This window comes from Canis lupus, chromosome 3 (assembly GCF_048164855.1).
Source record: "Canis lupus baileyi chromosome 3, mCanLup2.hap1, whole genome shotgun sequence".
In the NCBI taxonomy this organism is placed as follows: domain Eukaryota; kingdom Metazoa; phylum Chordata; class Mammalia; order Carnivora; family Canidae; genus Canis; species Canis lupus.
Window position 1 is genome coordinate 53,226,614 of NC_132840.1, and position 14,754 is coordinate 53,241,367.

The 14,754-nt window shown below is 43.7% G+C and overlaps 1 protein-coding gene across 1 annotated transcript in view; it reads right to left on the reverse strand.

Moving 5' to 3' along the window:
* DNAH9 (dynein axonemal heavy chain 9) overlaps positions 1-14,754 on the reverse strand; it is a 336,893-nt gene that overhangs the window by 223,030 nt on the left and 99,109 nt on the right. Inside the window, exon 27 of the mRNA XM_072821109.1 lies at positions 3,344-3,500. Coding sequence (XP_072677210.1) covers positions 3,344-3,500 — 157 coding nt within the window. The remainder of the gene's footprint in view (positions 1-3,343; positions 3,501-14,754) is intronic.

The window sequence follows — 14,754 nt, forward strand, 5'->3', positions numbered from 1 at the left end:
CAGGAAATGAATAAAATATTGTTTTTTTTGCACCATAGACCCCCCCCCACACACACACACAAAAGCCTTCTATTCAGCATTCGGCATGCGCTGATAGAAAAGTTTATGTCTGTATCTTCAGATCTGTGCCCAAATGCCCAGGGTGATAGGAAGCTGTAGATGGACGGGGGACATGATAAGATCTGTAGAAAGTGAATGACAGGTAAATATTTTCAAATGAGAGCAAGAAAGGAATTTTCAAAGGGAAGATGGCATATCTGTCCTAAAAATAAAAACCGCCTGGGCGTTCAACGTGAATAACTAAACCACAGAGCAAATACAGAGGGGAAGGTGACAGGGGGACACTCTCAGGGTCACTGGCAAGGAGACATCGCTGGAGTGCTGGGGAAGTGGAAAAGTCTCATTCATTTCTGTAGTGAGTGTTTGCTACCCATCAGGTGTGTGCACAGCTTGTGCGTTAGACACAGAAGGACTCAGTCTAAGAACTCCTAGCTGAGCTGTAGAGAGAAGGCATCCAGACAGAGCAGGTCAATCGCTCCATGAGCAGGAGTTCCAGTGGATAGAGTAAAAGACACAGATGTTAGGGCGTTCAGAGAGGAGCAAAGGAGAGCACTTGCTAGCAAGCAGTGTTGCCAAAGGGATGAATTTCAGACAGTATTACGACATTGACTCCCAATGTTTATTTCACAAGATGCCAAATCTGGGAGACAGTAGATGTTCCTTGAAGAGATGGCATTTGGGCCGATGAAGTTCAGGAAACACCACATCCTATAACCCTCTTTTGCTAATTTACAAAATCTATTAGAACTTTTTTAAAAAAGATTTTATTTATTTATTCATGAGAGACACAGAGAGAGAGAGAGGCAGAGAGAGACACAGGCAGAGGGAGAAGCAGGCTCGCTGCGGGGAGCCCAATGTGGGACTTGATCCTAGGACCCCAGGATCCAGGATCACACCCTGAGTTGAAGGCAGACACTCAACCACTGAACCACCCAGGTGCCCCGACATCTATTAGAACTTTAGGGGGAGGAAGGAAGAGTCCTGAACAACAAAATTCAGTCAATGTTTTATGGCCAGGATTTTTCATTTTCCTTATGTGGCTCCTGGTTTTCCCAGGATGCACGCTGGCGAACATTCGTGTCAGGGACAGAACACAGGAATAGAATTCTAAAAGATCGGACGTGCTGGTATCTCACAGGACTGTATGATACCTTCAGAACATACACTGTGGATGTTGCCTTATTAGTATCTGTATAGATAGAATGGAAGGGGGTAAGGGAAGTAAATATTGCAGGCAAAGGATGAGCAAAATCATATGTCTAGAGAAAAAATAAAGGCATCATTTGGGCTGGTGAAGTACAAAAGGAGGTTGTGGTTATAAAAAGCCTTGAATTATTAGAAGGGACTGTGAAGGTCCATGGAGGCTTGGAGCAGAGGAAAGAATGATTCAATGAACGTTTTAGGAGAACCAATCTAACATCACCTAAGCTGGCGTGGGAAAGGATGGAAGGATAAGCCCCACCTTTCATTAAGTTCCCTGAATTAATGGATTCCTCTATTCATGCTATAGTTTTCTCTATTGTTCTTGCTCTGATCTGTGTCTTCACTAGGCTGAGCCAAAGCTTTGCACAGTCCAGACAAAATACGGATAGACCCCTCTGCTCATCCTATACCCTCAGAGGAATCGATGGGGGATTGGGGTTCAGTCGTAAGTTTAGAAAGAATCGAATAAGATGGCCTTGGTGACTCCCTCACCATGGGGCCAATTCATCTATTTCTGTTTTGCATGCCAGGCCTAACTTTGAAGAAATCCTGATTATCTTCAATCAATACACCAGGTCTTCTCCATCTAATGAGTGCATCCTCCAAAATGTCCTTCTGGGGAGAATATCCATATCAGCAATGCTGCCTTTGCTCAACTATAGAAAAATCTAGAAACTTAATCCTTGAAGGTTGAGTTTGTAGGAAAAAAATACTTTCTTCTTTTAGGCTAACTTAAAGAGAAATATTAATTTTTTTTTTTTTTTTTTAGAGAAAGAGAGCTTGCACGTGCATGCACATGCCCAAATGAGGGGGGCGTAGAGGCAGAGAGAGAATCTTAAGTAAGCTCCACACCCACCATTAAGCCTGACTCTGGCCTGGATCCCGCAACCTGAGATCATGGCTTGAGCTGAAATCAAGAGTCAGACACTTAACTGAGTAAGCCACCCAGGTGCCCTATTTTTTTTTTTTTTTGAGAAGTAGTACTTTAATGTGTTCATCAATAAAAGCAACCATGATAAAATTTAGACTGTGTAGAATACGGGGAAGACAGCTGTCTGGCGTCTGAATCCTCATTTTGTTTGCTGGCTATGAGCAAACACAGTGTTTGAGATTTCTGCAACTCTTTGCACAGCAAAATTTTCTGTACAAGAGAAATTATTAAAGTTATAGCAGATGAATCTCATTTAGAGTTCTATAGGTTAGCTCGTAGTCTCTAAAATTATTTTTAAATTAAATTTATTTTGTACCCAATATACCATGATTTATAGATATAAATATTTAATCTACTTAATGCTACGGTTTTATCTTTTCCCCCACTCTAAATTTATTTACATGTCATCCTATTTCAAAAGGGACTTAAGATAGTTCACCAAAATAATACAATAGAACAAAATAAAAATAATGAAAAAGTGAGAAGATCTTATTACACTTAAAAAAAAAAGAATTTATATGACATCTAGCAGAACATTGCTAGCTAAGAAGTGACCTATGGGCTTCTTGTTTCTCTTGCTTTTCTCTATGACACAGAACCTGGAATACATTTAAAAAGTAAAAAATGGTGAGCACCTGGATGAAGAACATTGGCCTTACACTTGTCCTTTGTGGGCATCACTCGTTAGGAGTGGAGGTTAATCTATTCTGCCTTCAGAAGTCACACCTGCCCTTGGAGGATATTTTGTCTTTGTAGAAATATTGGGAAAATGCCTACTTTTCCAGAAAAGCACAAATATGACTTTTATGGGAAGATTTCATGTTAGCCACTTGGGAACCTTTCTGTGGTTCTAGGTCAAACAGAGAATGTCAGCCTTTGGATACATGCTCAGCCTCCTCATTTTACAGGTGACTAAAAGAAGCTCCCAAAGTGAAGTAACCCATCAGTGGTCACAACACTCACTGGTGGAAACTCATCTACAGTGAGGTCAATGCGCTCCAGGGATAAAAGCCTCAGGTCTCCTGGGACCGAGCGAGCAGAGACCTCTGTGCCCGGGCCTCTGGGCTGGGCCAGGATGGCATGGATGAACCTGGTCCCCAGTGCGTGCTGCCACCCAGTTCCTAGCTCCTCCTCCAGCTGAGGCTGTACCTTGTAGTCCATCTGCTCGGAGCAGTTGAACACATACACCATGACACCCAGCGCTCGGCCCAGGTCCTTGGTGGTTTCTGTTTTGCCTGTGCCTGCAGGTCCTGCTGGAGCTCCACTCATGGTCAGGTGCAGAGACTGGGTGAGGGTGATGTAGCATCTGTCAAACACAGGAGTGCATAGATCATTCCCAGGATTCCATGTGGTCCGACCAAGGACTCTGGCCCTGCTGGGTCCTGGGGAGACAGAGCTCAGGTTCCAGGCCATGGGAGACCTGACAGCTCCTGTAAAGGAAAGCCAGGGTCCCCACTCCCGTCTCTCTCCCACAGTGCTGTGGGGAGAACTCTCAGAAGGTTCATCTAATCACAATGCTCCCTAGGGGCATCGCTGGCTCTCTGCCAGGCCCCTTCTGATCTCGCCCCTGCTGACTTTTCTAGCTCACTGCCCGTCTCTGCCATCTCTCCAGCCCTAGTGCCCTAAGGTACCTTCGTGGAGAGCTATTTTCACGTGCCCATGCTGTGTTCTGAATGTTTGTGCACCCCAGCTCCCCAAGACATATGGTGAAACCCTCACCCTCCTTAATACCAAGACCCTGAAATCAGGACCTGAGCCAAAACCAAGGGTCAGAATCTCAACCAACTGGGCCACCCAGGTGCCCCTTATTTCTGGTACTTTTTAAAAAGGACTTGCATTTCTATTTAGTTGGAAATGTGCCTTTGGGTTATAAGCACATAAAATGATGCTCAAGACCACTGGTCATTAGGGAAATGTGAATTAAATCCACAATGAGATACCATGATGTCAAAAGGACAGACCAGAATAAGTGGTGGTGAGGAAGTAAAAAAGGTGGGAAACTCACCCACTGCTGATGGGGATGAAGATGGTACAGCTACCTTGGAAGACAGTTTGATGGTTTCTTAAAGAGTAAAGCTTACTAGGGTGCCTGGGTGGCTCAGTTGGTTGGGCGTCTGACTCTTGATTTTTCTGCTCAGGTTATGATCTTAGGGTCATGGGGTCAAGCCCCACATCGGGTTTCCAGGTCAGTGGGGAGCCTACTTGGGATTCTCCCCTCTGCTCCTCCCCCTGCCCATGCGTGTGCATTTTCTCTCTAAAAGAAATAAATCTTTTTTTTTTTTTTTTAATAACGTAAAGCTTTCCATATGAGTCACTAATTCCCCTTCCAGGACTTTACCCAGAGGAAATGAGCATTTATTTTCAGACAAAGACTTAACACAGGAATGTTGCTAGCAGCAATATTCTTAATGCCAAGAAACCAGAAACAACCCAAATATCCAATGGTGAATGGATAAACAACTATGGGATGTACCTGTGCAGAATATTATTTAACAATATAAAGGAATGAAGTGCACAAACGTGTTACAAGAAGGGAGAACCTTAGAGGCATTACACTAAAGCCAAAGAGGTCACACGCTAAATGTCACATATTGGATCATTTCATAATGACATGTCTGGAAAATACAGAGACATACAGTGGATCAGAGGCTGCTTGGGGAAAGGATATGAGATTGACCACAGAAAGGGTGCTGGCAAAGTTTAAAACTGGGTGGTGGTGATGGTTGCACAACTCTATTACTAAATTACTAAAGGTCATTGAATTGTACCCTTGTTTTAAGATTATATTTTTACATAATTTCTACACCCAGTGTGGGCTCAAACTCATAACCCCAACAATCAAGAGTTGCACACACCACCAATGGAGCCAGCCGGGTGCCCCTGAATTGCACACTTGTGACCAGTGAGCTGTAAGGCACAAAATTATACTTCAGGAAAGCCACTAAAAATGTGCCATGCCACTGGCCTAGCTTTTTAATACCTTGCAAATTAATGCACAGGCTCTCCACCTGCAGGCTGGCCTGCGAGGACCTGAAACCCCAGACTAACACCCTGCATGCAAGTTGGTGATTATATCTCCACTAGAACCAAAATGGGTTTGAAAAGACTTGAAGTGAGTCCCAGAATTCTCCTTTAATTGAGTGAAAAATTCCTGTACATATTTCAGCCTTTGTGTATGAAACCCAGGAAGGCAGGTGCCCCAGGTGGAGAGAACAGGTGTGCAGAGTTGCTCTTCTGCCTGGACTTTGCCTGTGTGAGGGAATGTATTGCCTCAGCTCTTGAGGGGAGGTGTAGTTAACCGCTGGGGAACTGGGATCCCCCCAGCCCAGGCCCCCGGTGCCTCACTTTTCCCTATGGACTAAGCTCACATTAGAGTTGCTGACCTGGGGCATGGACCACAAAGCTATGACAGTCAGGACAAGGGGCGAAAGCTCAGTCATTGTTACCATTTGGAAATGTTTCCTTTCTCAAATATCTCCAGCTAGATCTTCACAGAGGTCTGCATGCAGCTTTAGCCATAGCTGCCCTCGTGGGCTGAGTTCTAGCTCCAGACTGGCCCTAGTTCCTTCCACTCTCCCAGCCTCAGGCTTCTTCTAGAACTCTCTGGGGCCTGCTGCAGCCCCGTAGGTCCCAGGAGGAAAGGCCAGAAGACTGGTGGAACTCCGACCCCCAGCCAGCTCTCCTTCCCACTCTCTCCCACTCCTTCTTGTCCCATGCTGCCTTCTCTGCCAGCTGGAAGGCAATCCCAGGCTGCTTCTCTCTGGAGCTGTGGGACTCTCAAGGAATCTGGGAGTCCAGAAGCACAGAGTTTCACAGGAACAGAATTCTCACAGAAGACCCAAGAATCTCTGGAAAGGATGAGTGAAAATATCAATGAGGGTGACAAAACATGAGAGACACCTAACTCTGGGAAATGAACAAGGGGTAGTGGGAAGGGAGGTAGGCGGGGGGTTGGGGTGACTGGGTGATGGGCACTGAGGGGGGCACTTGGTGGGATAAGCACTGGGTATGATGCTAAATGTTGGCAAATTGAACTCCAATAAAAATAATTAATTAATTAACTAATTAATTAAAAAGAGATTCTCTGAAAAGAAATCCTTGGAACTGGGTGTCGATCTCTTTTTGGGCCTCTACTGAGCTCACAATTATCTCCAGGAGGACTCAGAGGTGAGAGGGGGAGTGCGAAAAAAAACAAACAAACCCCCCAAAAACATTTTTCTTTCCATAAGAACAGAACTGTAGAGCTAGAAGGGATTTCTGAGATTAACTAACACCCTTATTTTAAGGATGGGAAGCCTAAGGCTCAGGAAAGAAAGTGGGCTAAGGTGTTCTAAATAACTAAGGCAGGGGCAGTGGCGCTGTAACTTGGTTTCCCTCTTCTACGTGGGAGTTGCCCTGATGTCTGGGCCACTGGTCAGCAGGCTGTCCCAGGCCTTAGGCTGTCTCAGGCCAGGCTCCTACTCTAAAATTCCATCTGGGATCTTGCCAGCTTGTCCGTCTCTATAAACATCAAGCCAGCTATTTAACTCTGCACCTGTTTGCACAGAGGAGGGTGGCTCATGCTATCATGGGCCAAGGCAAGGACTCTGGAGTTGGAGAATTAAAAACATCACCTCTACAAAGTGTTTGTGCAACTCGACCAGGGTAGTGAAACTTGGTGCCTTATAAAAGGTGTCACTGGCATCCATCATGTAGTCTTTGCACCAAGAAATTTAGTATGTTTGCTGCTTCAGACCGATAGCCATTGTGAGAATGACCAAGGACTCCTTTCAGAGGGGTTCTTGCCTGGCCAACTGGCCGCCAACATGGATCTGGATCAATTTAGTCTGGTGGGAACCACAGACCCTTTGGTGTCAGGACAGACCTCAGAGGTCTGGTCTCTTCACCAAGTCAGGCTCTCTCCCATCAAATCCTTCCAAGAGGGGATGCCTGGGTGGCTCAGTGGTTTAAGCGTCTGCCTTCAACTCAGGGTGTGATCCCAGGATCTTGGATCGAGTCCCTGCAGGGAGCCTGCTTCTCCTTCTGCCTATGTCTCTGCTTCTCTCTCTGTGTCTCTCACAAACAAATAAATTTTTAAAATCTTAAAAAAATTCCTTCCAAGAGGACTATGTAGTCTTCATCTCCAGTGGGACAGGATTTTCTTATTCTAGAAGTCAGTTCCCTCCACAGTGGGCTGGTTGTAATTGTTTGAAAGGATTTCCTAATATCAAGCTGAAGGCAGCCTTGTTCTCTTTGGGCAAATGACTTCTATAGGTCTTATTCTTATCTTCCCTGGCAGGCTTTTGTACAGATAAGATGAGACAAAAGATAGGAAGGTGCCTTGAAAAGAGAAGGCCAATCTAGGTTTAAGGTATTATTTTCTAAAGTAACAAACATATGAAATGTAGCTTTTCGTTTTCAATATGGTTGTTCATTTGGCAGATTAAAGAAAACATCAAAGCCCATGCGTCTTGATTTCTGCTATAAATAGCCTGTTGCCATCCCAGAAATGTGGTCTGACTAATCTTAGAGCTGGTGAAATCATAGTTGGTTTGTATTCACTTTCCACTGCTTTCTAAGAAATCAGCATAAACTGAGTGGCTTAAAATAACACTCTTTTAGGACCTCACTGTTGTAGGTCACAAGTCCCGGTGGCCCCTCCACAGAAGGTCTCACAAGACCAAAAGCAAGGCTATTAGTTGGCTGGACTCCTGTCTGGACACTCTGGGGAAGAATCTGCTCCCTAGCTCACTGGAGGTCTTGGCTTAATTAGGTTCCTACCAGTTGCAAGACTGAGGTCTTTGTTGGTTCCTATTTGCCAGGGGTTGGCTCAATTCCTAGAGACTTCTCTACCATCTTCGCATATGGTTCCCCCACCTTTAAAATCAACAATGGCATGCCAATTTTTTCTCATGCTTCAAATCTCTCTGCTCTCCTCTTCTGTCCTCAGCCAGGAGAAAGCCCTACTTTCAAGGTCTCATATGATTACCTTGGGTCCTTCTGAATAATTTCCCTCTTGCCATAAAGCAAAACGTTACCGTGGGAACGCTACCATCATATTTGTGGTTTTCACCCAGACTCAAAGGGGAGGTGATCACACAAGTGAAAAGGTCACTGGGGACCACATTCTTAGAACTCTACCTACCACATGGTTCAATAGCCGTAACTGCTCAAAGCGAGAAACAATATCAATAGAAGACAACTGTCCTCAGCATCAACCTAAAACAAATCTGCCACTCTTATAACATTTTAATATTTAAATTTTGAACGATGTCCCCCAATTCTAAGATCTATTCCTTATGCCACTTGGTTGTGCGATCCCGCTTCACCTAGTGCTCACCTTTCTCTTTGCTCACACTAGGTGGTAAATATTGTTCTCAAAACACAACAAAAGAACTGAGAGCAATGGCTGACATATGATCTCTTTAGCAAAAATAAAAGCATACCGGGGAGCCTGGGTGGGTCAGTTGGTTAAGCATCCAACTCTTGATGTCAGCTCAAGTCATGGCTTGAGCTGGGATCAAGCGCACTGGGTCGTGGGATCAAGCCCTGTGTCGCGCTCTGGGCTCAGTGGGAAGTCTGCTTGAGGATTCTTTCTCTCTCCCTCTGCCCTACCCCTATCTAAAATAAATACATAGGGACGCCTGGGTGGCTCAGCGGTTAAGCATCTGCCTTCCAGCTCAGGGCATGATGCTGGAGTCCTGGGGATTGAGTTCCATATCGGGCTCCCCGCATGGAGCCTGCTTCTCCCTCTGCCTATGTCTCTGTTTCTCTCTCTCTGTGTGTGTCTCTCATGAATAAATAAATAAAATCTTTAAAAAAATAAAAATAAATACATAAATCTTACAAGAAAGTAATAGCATGCCTAGTTACAAAACCTGAGTAGTTATAATAATGCTTCATATTGTGTGTATATCTCAAATATTATTGGACATTCCAGAAGTGCCTTAGGAAACAGGAACATCAAGACTAAAATTCTAGGATTTTGAACAGAGGGCAGTCAATGGGCAGAATAGGAGACAAATTTGTTAAAATCCATTTTCTCCTATACATGAGTGAAAAGAGATAAAAAAAGATATGGTGATATTAAGCAAAGATTTCTTAGCTGTAATATCTATAGCATGGTGCATAAAGATTGACAGATTGGACCTCATCAAAATTACAAACTTCTGCTCTTCGAAAGACACCATTAAGAAAGAGAAGAGGTAAGCAGGAGACCAGGATACAATACTTGCAAACGTGTGCAACATCGCCAAAGACACAAAGGATTCTTACAACTCAGTGAGGTGACAAAGAGATCAATCAAACAGTAGGCAAAAGATGTAAAGAGGATTATGAGGAGATCTGCAAATGGCCAAGGAGCAAATGAAAAGATGCTCAACATCATTATTAGGGAAATGCCAATTAAAACTCAGAGGAGATATTACTTCACACCCACTCAATGGTTATAATATATGAGACAGACAATAACAAAATTCTTGAGGCTGTGGAGAAATAAGAACCCTCATACTCTGCTAAGTGGGGGTGTGAAATGATTCAGCCACTTTGGAAAACAATTTGGCAATTTCCCAGAAAGTTAACCATAAAACTCCTATACCACCCAGAAATTCCCCTCCTAGGTATGTGCCCAAGAGAAACAAAAACTCACATCGACACAAAGACTTGTTCACAGCAGCATATTTATATAATTATAATATTTATCAATGGGTGCCTGAATAAACAAAATGTGTCCTACCTATTAAAAGGGATATTATTATTCAGAAATAAAAAGCAACAGGGGTACCTGGGTGGCTCAGCAGTTTAGCACCGCCTTCAGCCCAGGGCGTGATCCTAGAGACCCGAGATCGAGTCCCACGTCAGGTTCCTTGCATGGAGCCTGCTCCTCCCTCTGCCTGTGTCTCTGTCTCTGTCTCTCTCTCTCTCTGTGTGTATGTGTGTGTGTGTGTGTGTGTGTGTGTATGTGTGTGTGTCTCATGAATAAATAAATAAAATATTAAAAAAAAATCAAGCTCACTGGACTCCAAGATGGGCACAGGACCCAAACGGGATCATCAGAGGCCCTTGAAGGAATCAGACCTGTGGTGCTGAGAAAGAGGGAAGGTCTCTCTTCCTCTTGGACCAGGAGTCGCAGAGTCATGGGTGTGGAGACTGCTCTTGCAACCATCCAAAGAAAACCCATGCAAGAAAGAAGTCAACACTCCAAAGAAAGCAAAGCCATTACTGGAGAACATTCCATTGTTGGTAACTCCTTGTCTGGGCCCCAGAACTGCTACACAGAGCAAGCTAGACTCAAACAGGTCCTCCTTCTGTTTATGTTAGTTTGGGTTTGGCTTCTAGCACTTGTAACCAAAAATGTTTTGGTAAAGACATTCACCCTACTCACTAGTCAAAAAATTTACCAAAGAATGTTAAAAGGTTAAAGGGAAAAATAAAACAAAATAAGATATAGGTGAATATTAAGCCTATCTTGAAATGGCAGGGGCTTTTTCTAAACATAAAATGTGCAATGACAGTTATAAATAATTCACAAGAGAGGATAATCTAATAGCTAATACACACATAAAAATGCTCAAGCCTGTAATTAAGGACATCCAAGTCCAAGTGAGATACCACTCTGACTTATAAAATTAATATTTTTAACAACAATACTTAATGCTGGTGAGGATGTTGTGAGATGAACATCCTCGTAAATTGCTAGTGAGCTTGGGAACAATATTTGTTTCAAGAATAATTTTAAAGTATGTGTCATCTAATTATCCTGCCTCCTGGAATCTCTCCTGGGGAAATAATGAGAAATACAGGAACAAATTATTTATAAGCAAGTTCACCACAGATTCATTTTTAATAGTCAAAGCTCAGGTGTGACTGAAACATTTTGTAATATGGGTATGGTACATAAATGATGGGATACTTGTAAAGAGGAGGTAGGTCAGCTCTTAGAGTGTTTCAGAAGAATGTTTAGAGAATATGCATGTGATACAATATTATATATTAAAAAAAGCAATATTTGTATTTTACATGAAGTATAGGATGGCAATTGCATTTTGTCCAAATCTACAGGCAGAAGGAAACAGACCAGATATTAACAATGGTTATCTCTGCCTGACTTTATGGTCTTTGTTTACAGAGTACTAAATTTTCCAATAAAAATTGCAGATAAGGGATGCCTGGGCGGCTCAGTGGTTGAGCATCTGCCTTAAGCCCAGGACGTGATCCCGGAGTCCCAGGATCGAGTCCCACATTAGGCTCCCTGCAGGGAGCCTGCTTCTCCCTCTGCCTGTGTGTCTCTGCCTGTCTATGTCTCTCATGAATGAATAAATAAAATCTTAAAAAAAAAAACTTGCAGATAAAAACTTAGAAAGCGCAGAACTTTTGCTAGCCATGCCTTTGTCTGGCAAATCACCTTCAAAGACTCTTGGGTCAATTATACCTCACCTGCCTGCAGTAGTTCCTGAGAAATTAGGAGGTACTCAAACTCAATAAGTGGTTGATTAGAACCTTACTTAGCACAGCACAAGGCTGAAAGGGGCGGCTGGGTGTGAAGGTGAGGGAAGGGGAGTTGAGGCGGAGGAGGTCATCCAAAGGTTGAGAAACCACTTATGTGAATTGCTTTTGTTCAGCCTGAAAAAGCATTTCCATTTAATTCTTCAGCTTAGGGCTGTTCCAAAGTCCTGCGACAGCAGTGGGGCCATTGTACCCACTTATATATTCAGGTCCTATCCAGGCAGTGGGAAATTCCAAAGAAATAGGCATAATCAGTCGGATGTACTGTAATGCGGGGATGCTTTTAATGAATGTGCAAAGGTTGTATGGATCAATTGTCCATTTGATTAATTCCTCTGGCAGGAGAGAATTAAATGTACTTATGCTACACACCAGCAAAGGCTGAATGCTCTTTAAAATGTGATTTTCTGTGCTAAGGCCAATTTTTTCTTTTTCTGGGCAAAACAGTTCTTGAGATAATAATGGAAGTCAATGAGAAAATGGAATTTTACATATAAATATTCACTACATACCACTTTGTCAGAAAAGCATCTAAAGCGCAAAATGAGGTCAAGGTCTATATAGCATTCACCATTATTTGCAGTAAATCTTCCTTTCTAGTTCTTACTAGCATCGTTGCCTAGGAGGGGTGATAAATTCCTGTTTCCGAAATAATTCCTTGTCAAAGCTTTACCCTCTCCCTCTCTAGAAGGTGTCTGGCATTAGTGTACTGGAGACTTCTAAGTCCATACAAGGCAATTATCGTCTTTGACCCTTGGGTGGGTGTGACAACCCAGGGAAATGGAAAGTCTTGCACTTTTTATCACTTGGAATGATAACGTCTAATATATCCTTGGAAAGGAAGGAGGTATACTCTGACAGGTACAGGGAAGCTAGGGCACATACTCAGTCTCAGAAATCATTTCACTGAATTTGTCCAAGGAGTGAAATTCTTGGATGCCTATCATGTACCCAACATGGAGCTGGGTCCCTCAGGGTAGAGCAGTGAGCAGATCAAAGTCAACATTACCATGGACCACACAGTCTAGGATAAGGGGTGGACGTTAATCAAAATGCTCAAATGTATAATAACTTCATTCTTCTGTTGTAAGCAATATAAATTCCCAAACTATTAGCTTATATTCCAAGGCTGGCAGAAAAACTCACTGCCAAAGAGAATCCTGGACCGGACGGAGCTTCTAGCTATGCAGGGAAGGTGTCTCACTGAGATTCACTGTGAAGACAAAGACACAGGAGAGGGTCAACTCTGAATGAAGCTTGAGGAAAACTTTTCCTTTGATCCACACTAAATGAGTGCCTCTAATGGACTGATCCACGTGAAGGCCAAGTACAACTAACTTAGTCTAAGATGCCCAATCCCCCCTCACCCCAGGATGTAGTTGCCAACACTGTACCAGCAGCAGAGAAAATAGCATCTCCCTCTGAACAGACATCATCTGCCTTTTTCCCTCAGCTGGGACAGAGAGGGGTGTTGGTCCCTAGGTCAGAGCAGAAGACAGAGATGCTGTTCCTCCTTCTTTGGGAGCCACAGCACCGGGGCCTGTGTGGATCCCTCTTCTGAGTCAACCTTCTCTTTGATTCTGTCTGTTCTCACCATCTGGGTCTTCAATATTCAACAACTACTCATTCATTCAACAGAAGGTCTACGAGGTGCTGGTGACACAGCAACAAACAAGGCAGACAAAGCTCCTTGACTGCAAAGAACTTATATTCCAGAGGGGATACAGCCAACAAGCAAGCAAGCAAGGGCTTTGCAGAATGCAGGAAATGTTAGGAAGAAAGTAAACAGAGAAATGTTAGGAAGAAAGTGCATGTGTGGTGTGGGTGAGGCTGGATTTTAGAGAGAGCGGTCATGGCAGGTGTCCTCGGAACTGAGGACAGAACGAAAGATGAGAAGGTGACAATGGAATGGTGAGCATGAGGAAGGCATTCCAGGCAGAGGGAACCTCATGTGTAGAAGGCTCTAATTTAAGGGGATTAAGGAACAGAGAGGTGGCCAGTGGGGCTGGGGTGCTGGGGCAAAGGTGTCGGGTGATTGGCAGGAGTTGCTAGGTCCTGTGGTGAATTCAGATTTTAGTCCAAGTGCACTGACTGGAGACAGTGATGTGACCTCTGCAGGCTCCCATACACACACAAAAGACAAATGCAAGAGTTACCATGGAAAGGTTTGAGAGGGTCTCATTCCAGACTGGGCGGGAAAACGAATGAAAGAAATGAACAGCATGGGGGTTGGGGGGAGAAATGAATCATGAAGTTTCCCTCTCTAGATGATGCTGGGATTTTCCCACATCCCAAATTCATTTCATGAGCACCGTTATTCCATTCACTGTTCCTTGGAAATATATCCGAGGATCAGACCAGGATGTAGGTGGCAACACTTAAAACAGGCCAGAGAAAATTAAATAGAAGCTGGCACCAATTCTATGTAGCCATTCTGACCATCACAATTTGTGACAATGTCTTTGCTATCTACAAGTCACTCATTTTTTAAAATATTTTATTTATTTATTAATGAGAGACACAGAGAGAGGCAGGGACACAGGCAGAGACAGAAGCAGGCTCCCTGTGGAGAGCCCGATGTGGGACTCAATCCCAGGACCCCAGGATCACAACCTGAGCCAAAAGCAGACACTCAACCACTGAGCCACCCAGGTGTCCCTGCAAGTCACTCGTTTAGAGTGAGCCAGCCATTCAGGTATGCAACTCATTTCAGAGAAGAAGGGATTTAGTGCTCAATGGAATTATAAGGGAAAGGGGATGCTCTGTTAGTAGAATTTACAGAAATCTCAACAGAATTAAAATATCCTGTCCTCTCTCTCTCCTTTGCCCAAGCTGTGCTGTCAGATAAATCTCCATAAAATACAGTTTTCATCGTTTTACTCCAATGAAAAGTTTTCAAGGGTTTATCACTACTTACTGAAGAAAAAAGGTACACTGCACACTTTATCGTCTGACTCTTACCCACCTTCCCAGGCTTATGACCAGCTACATACCCCCTAAGTCAAGAGTGTACCCCCCTTCCAGGAACAGGTCTCAGATTCTCCTTTGCACGTAAAATTCCATTTTCCAGAATGCTT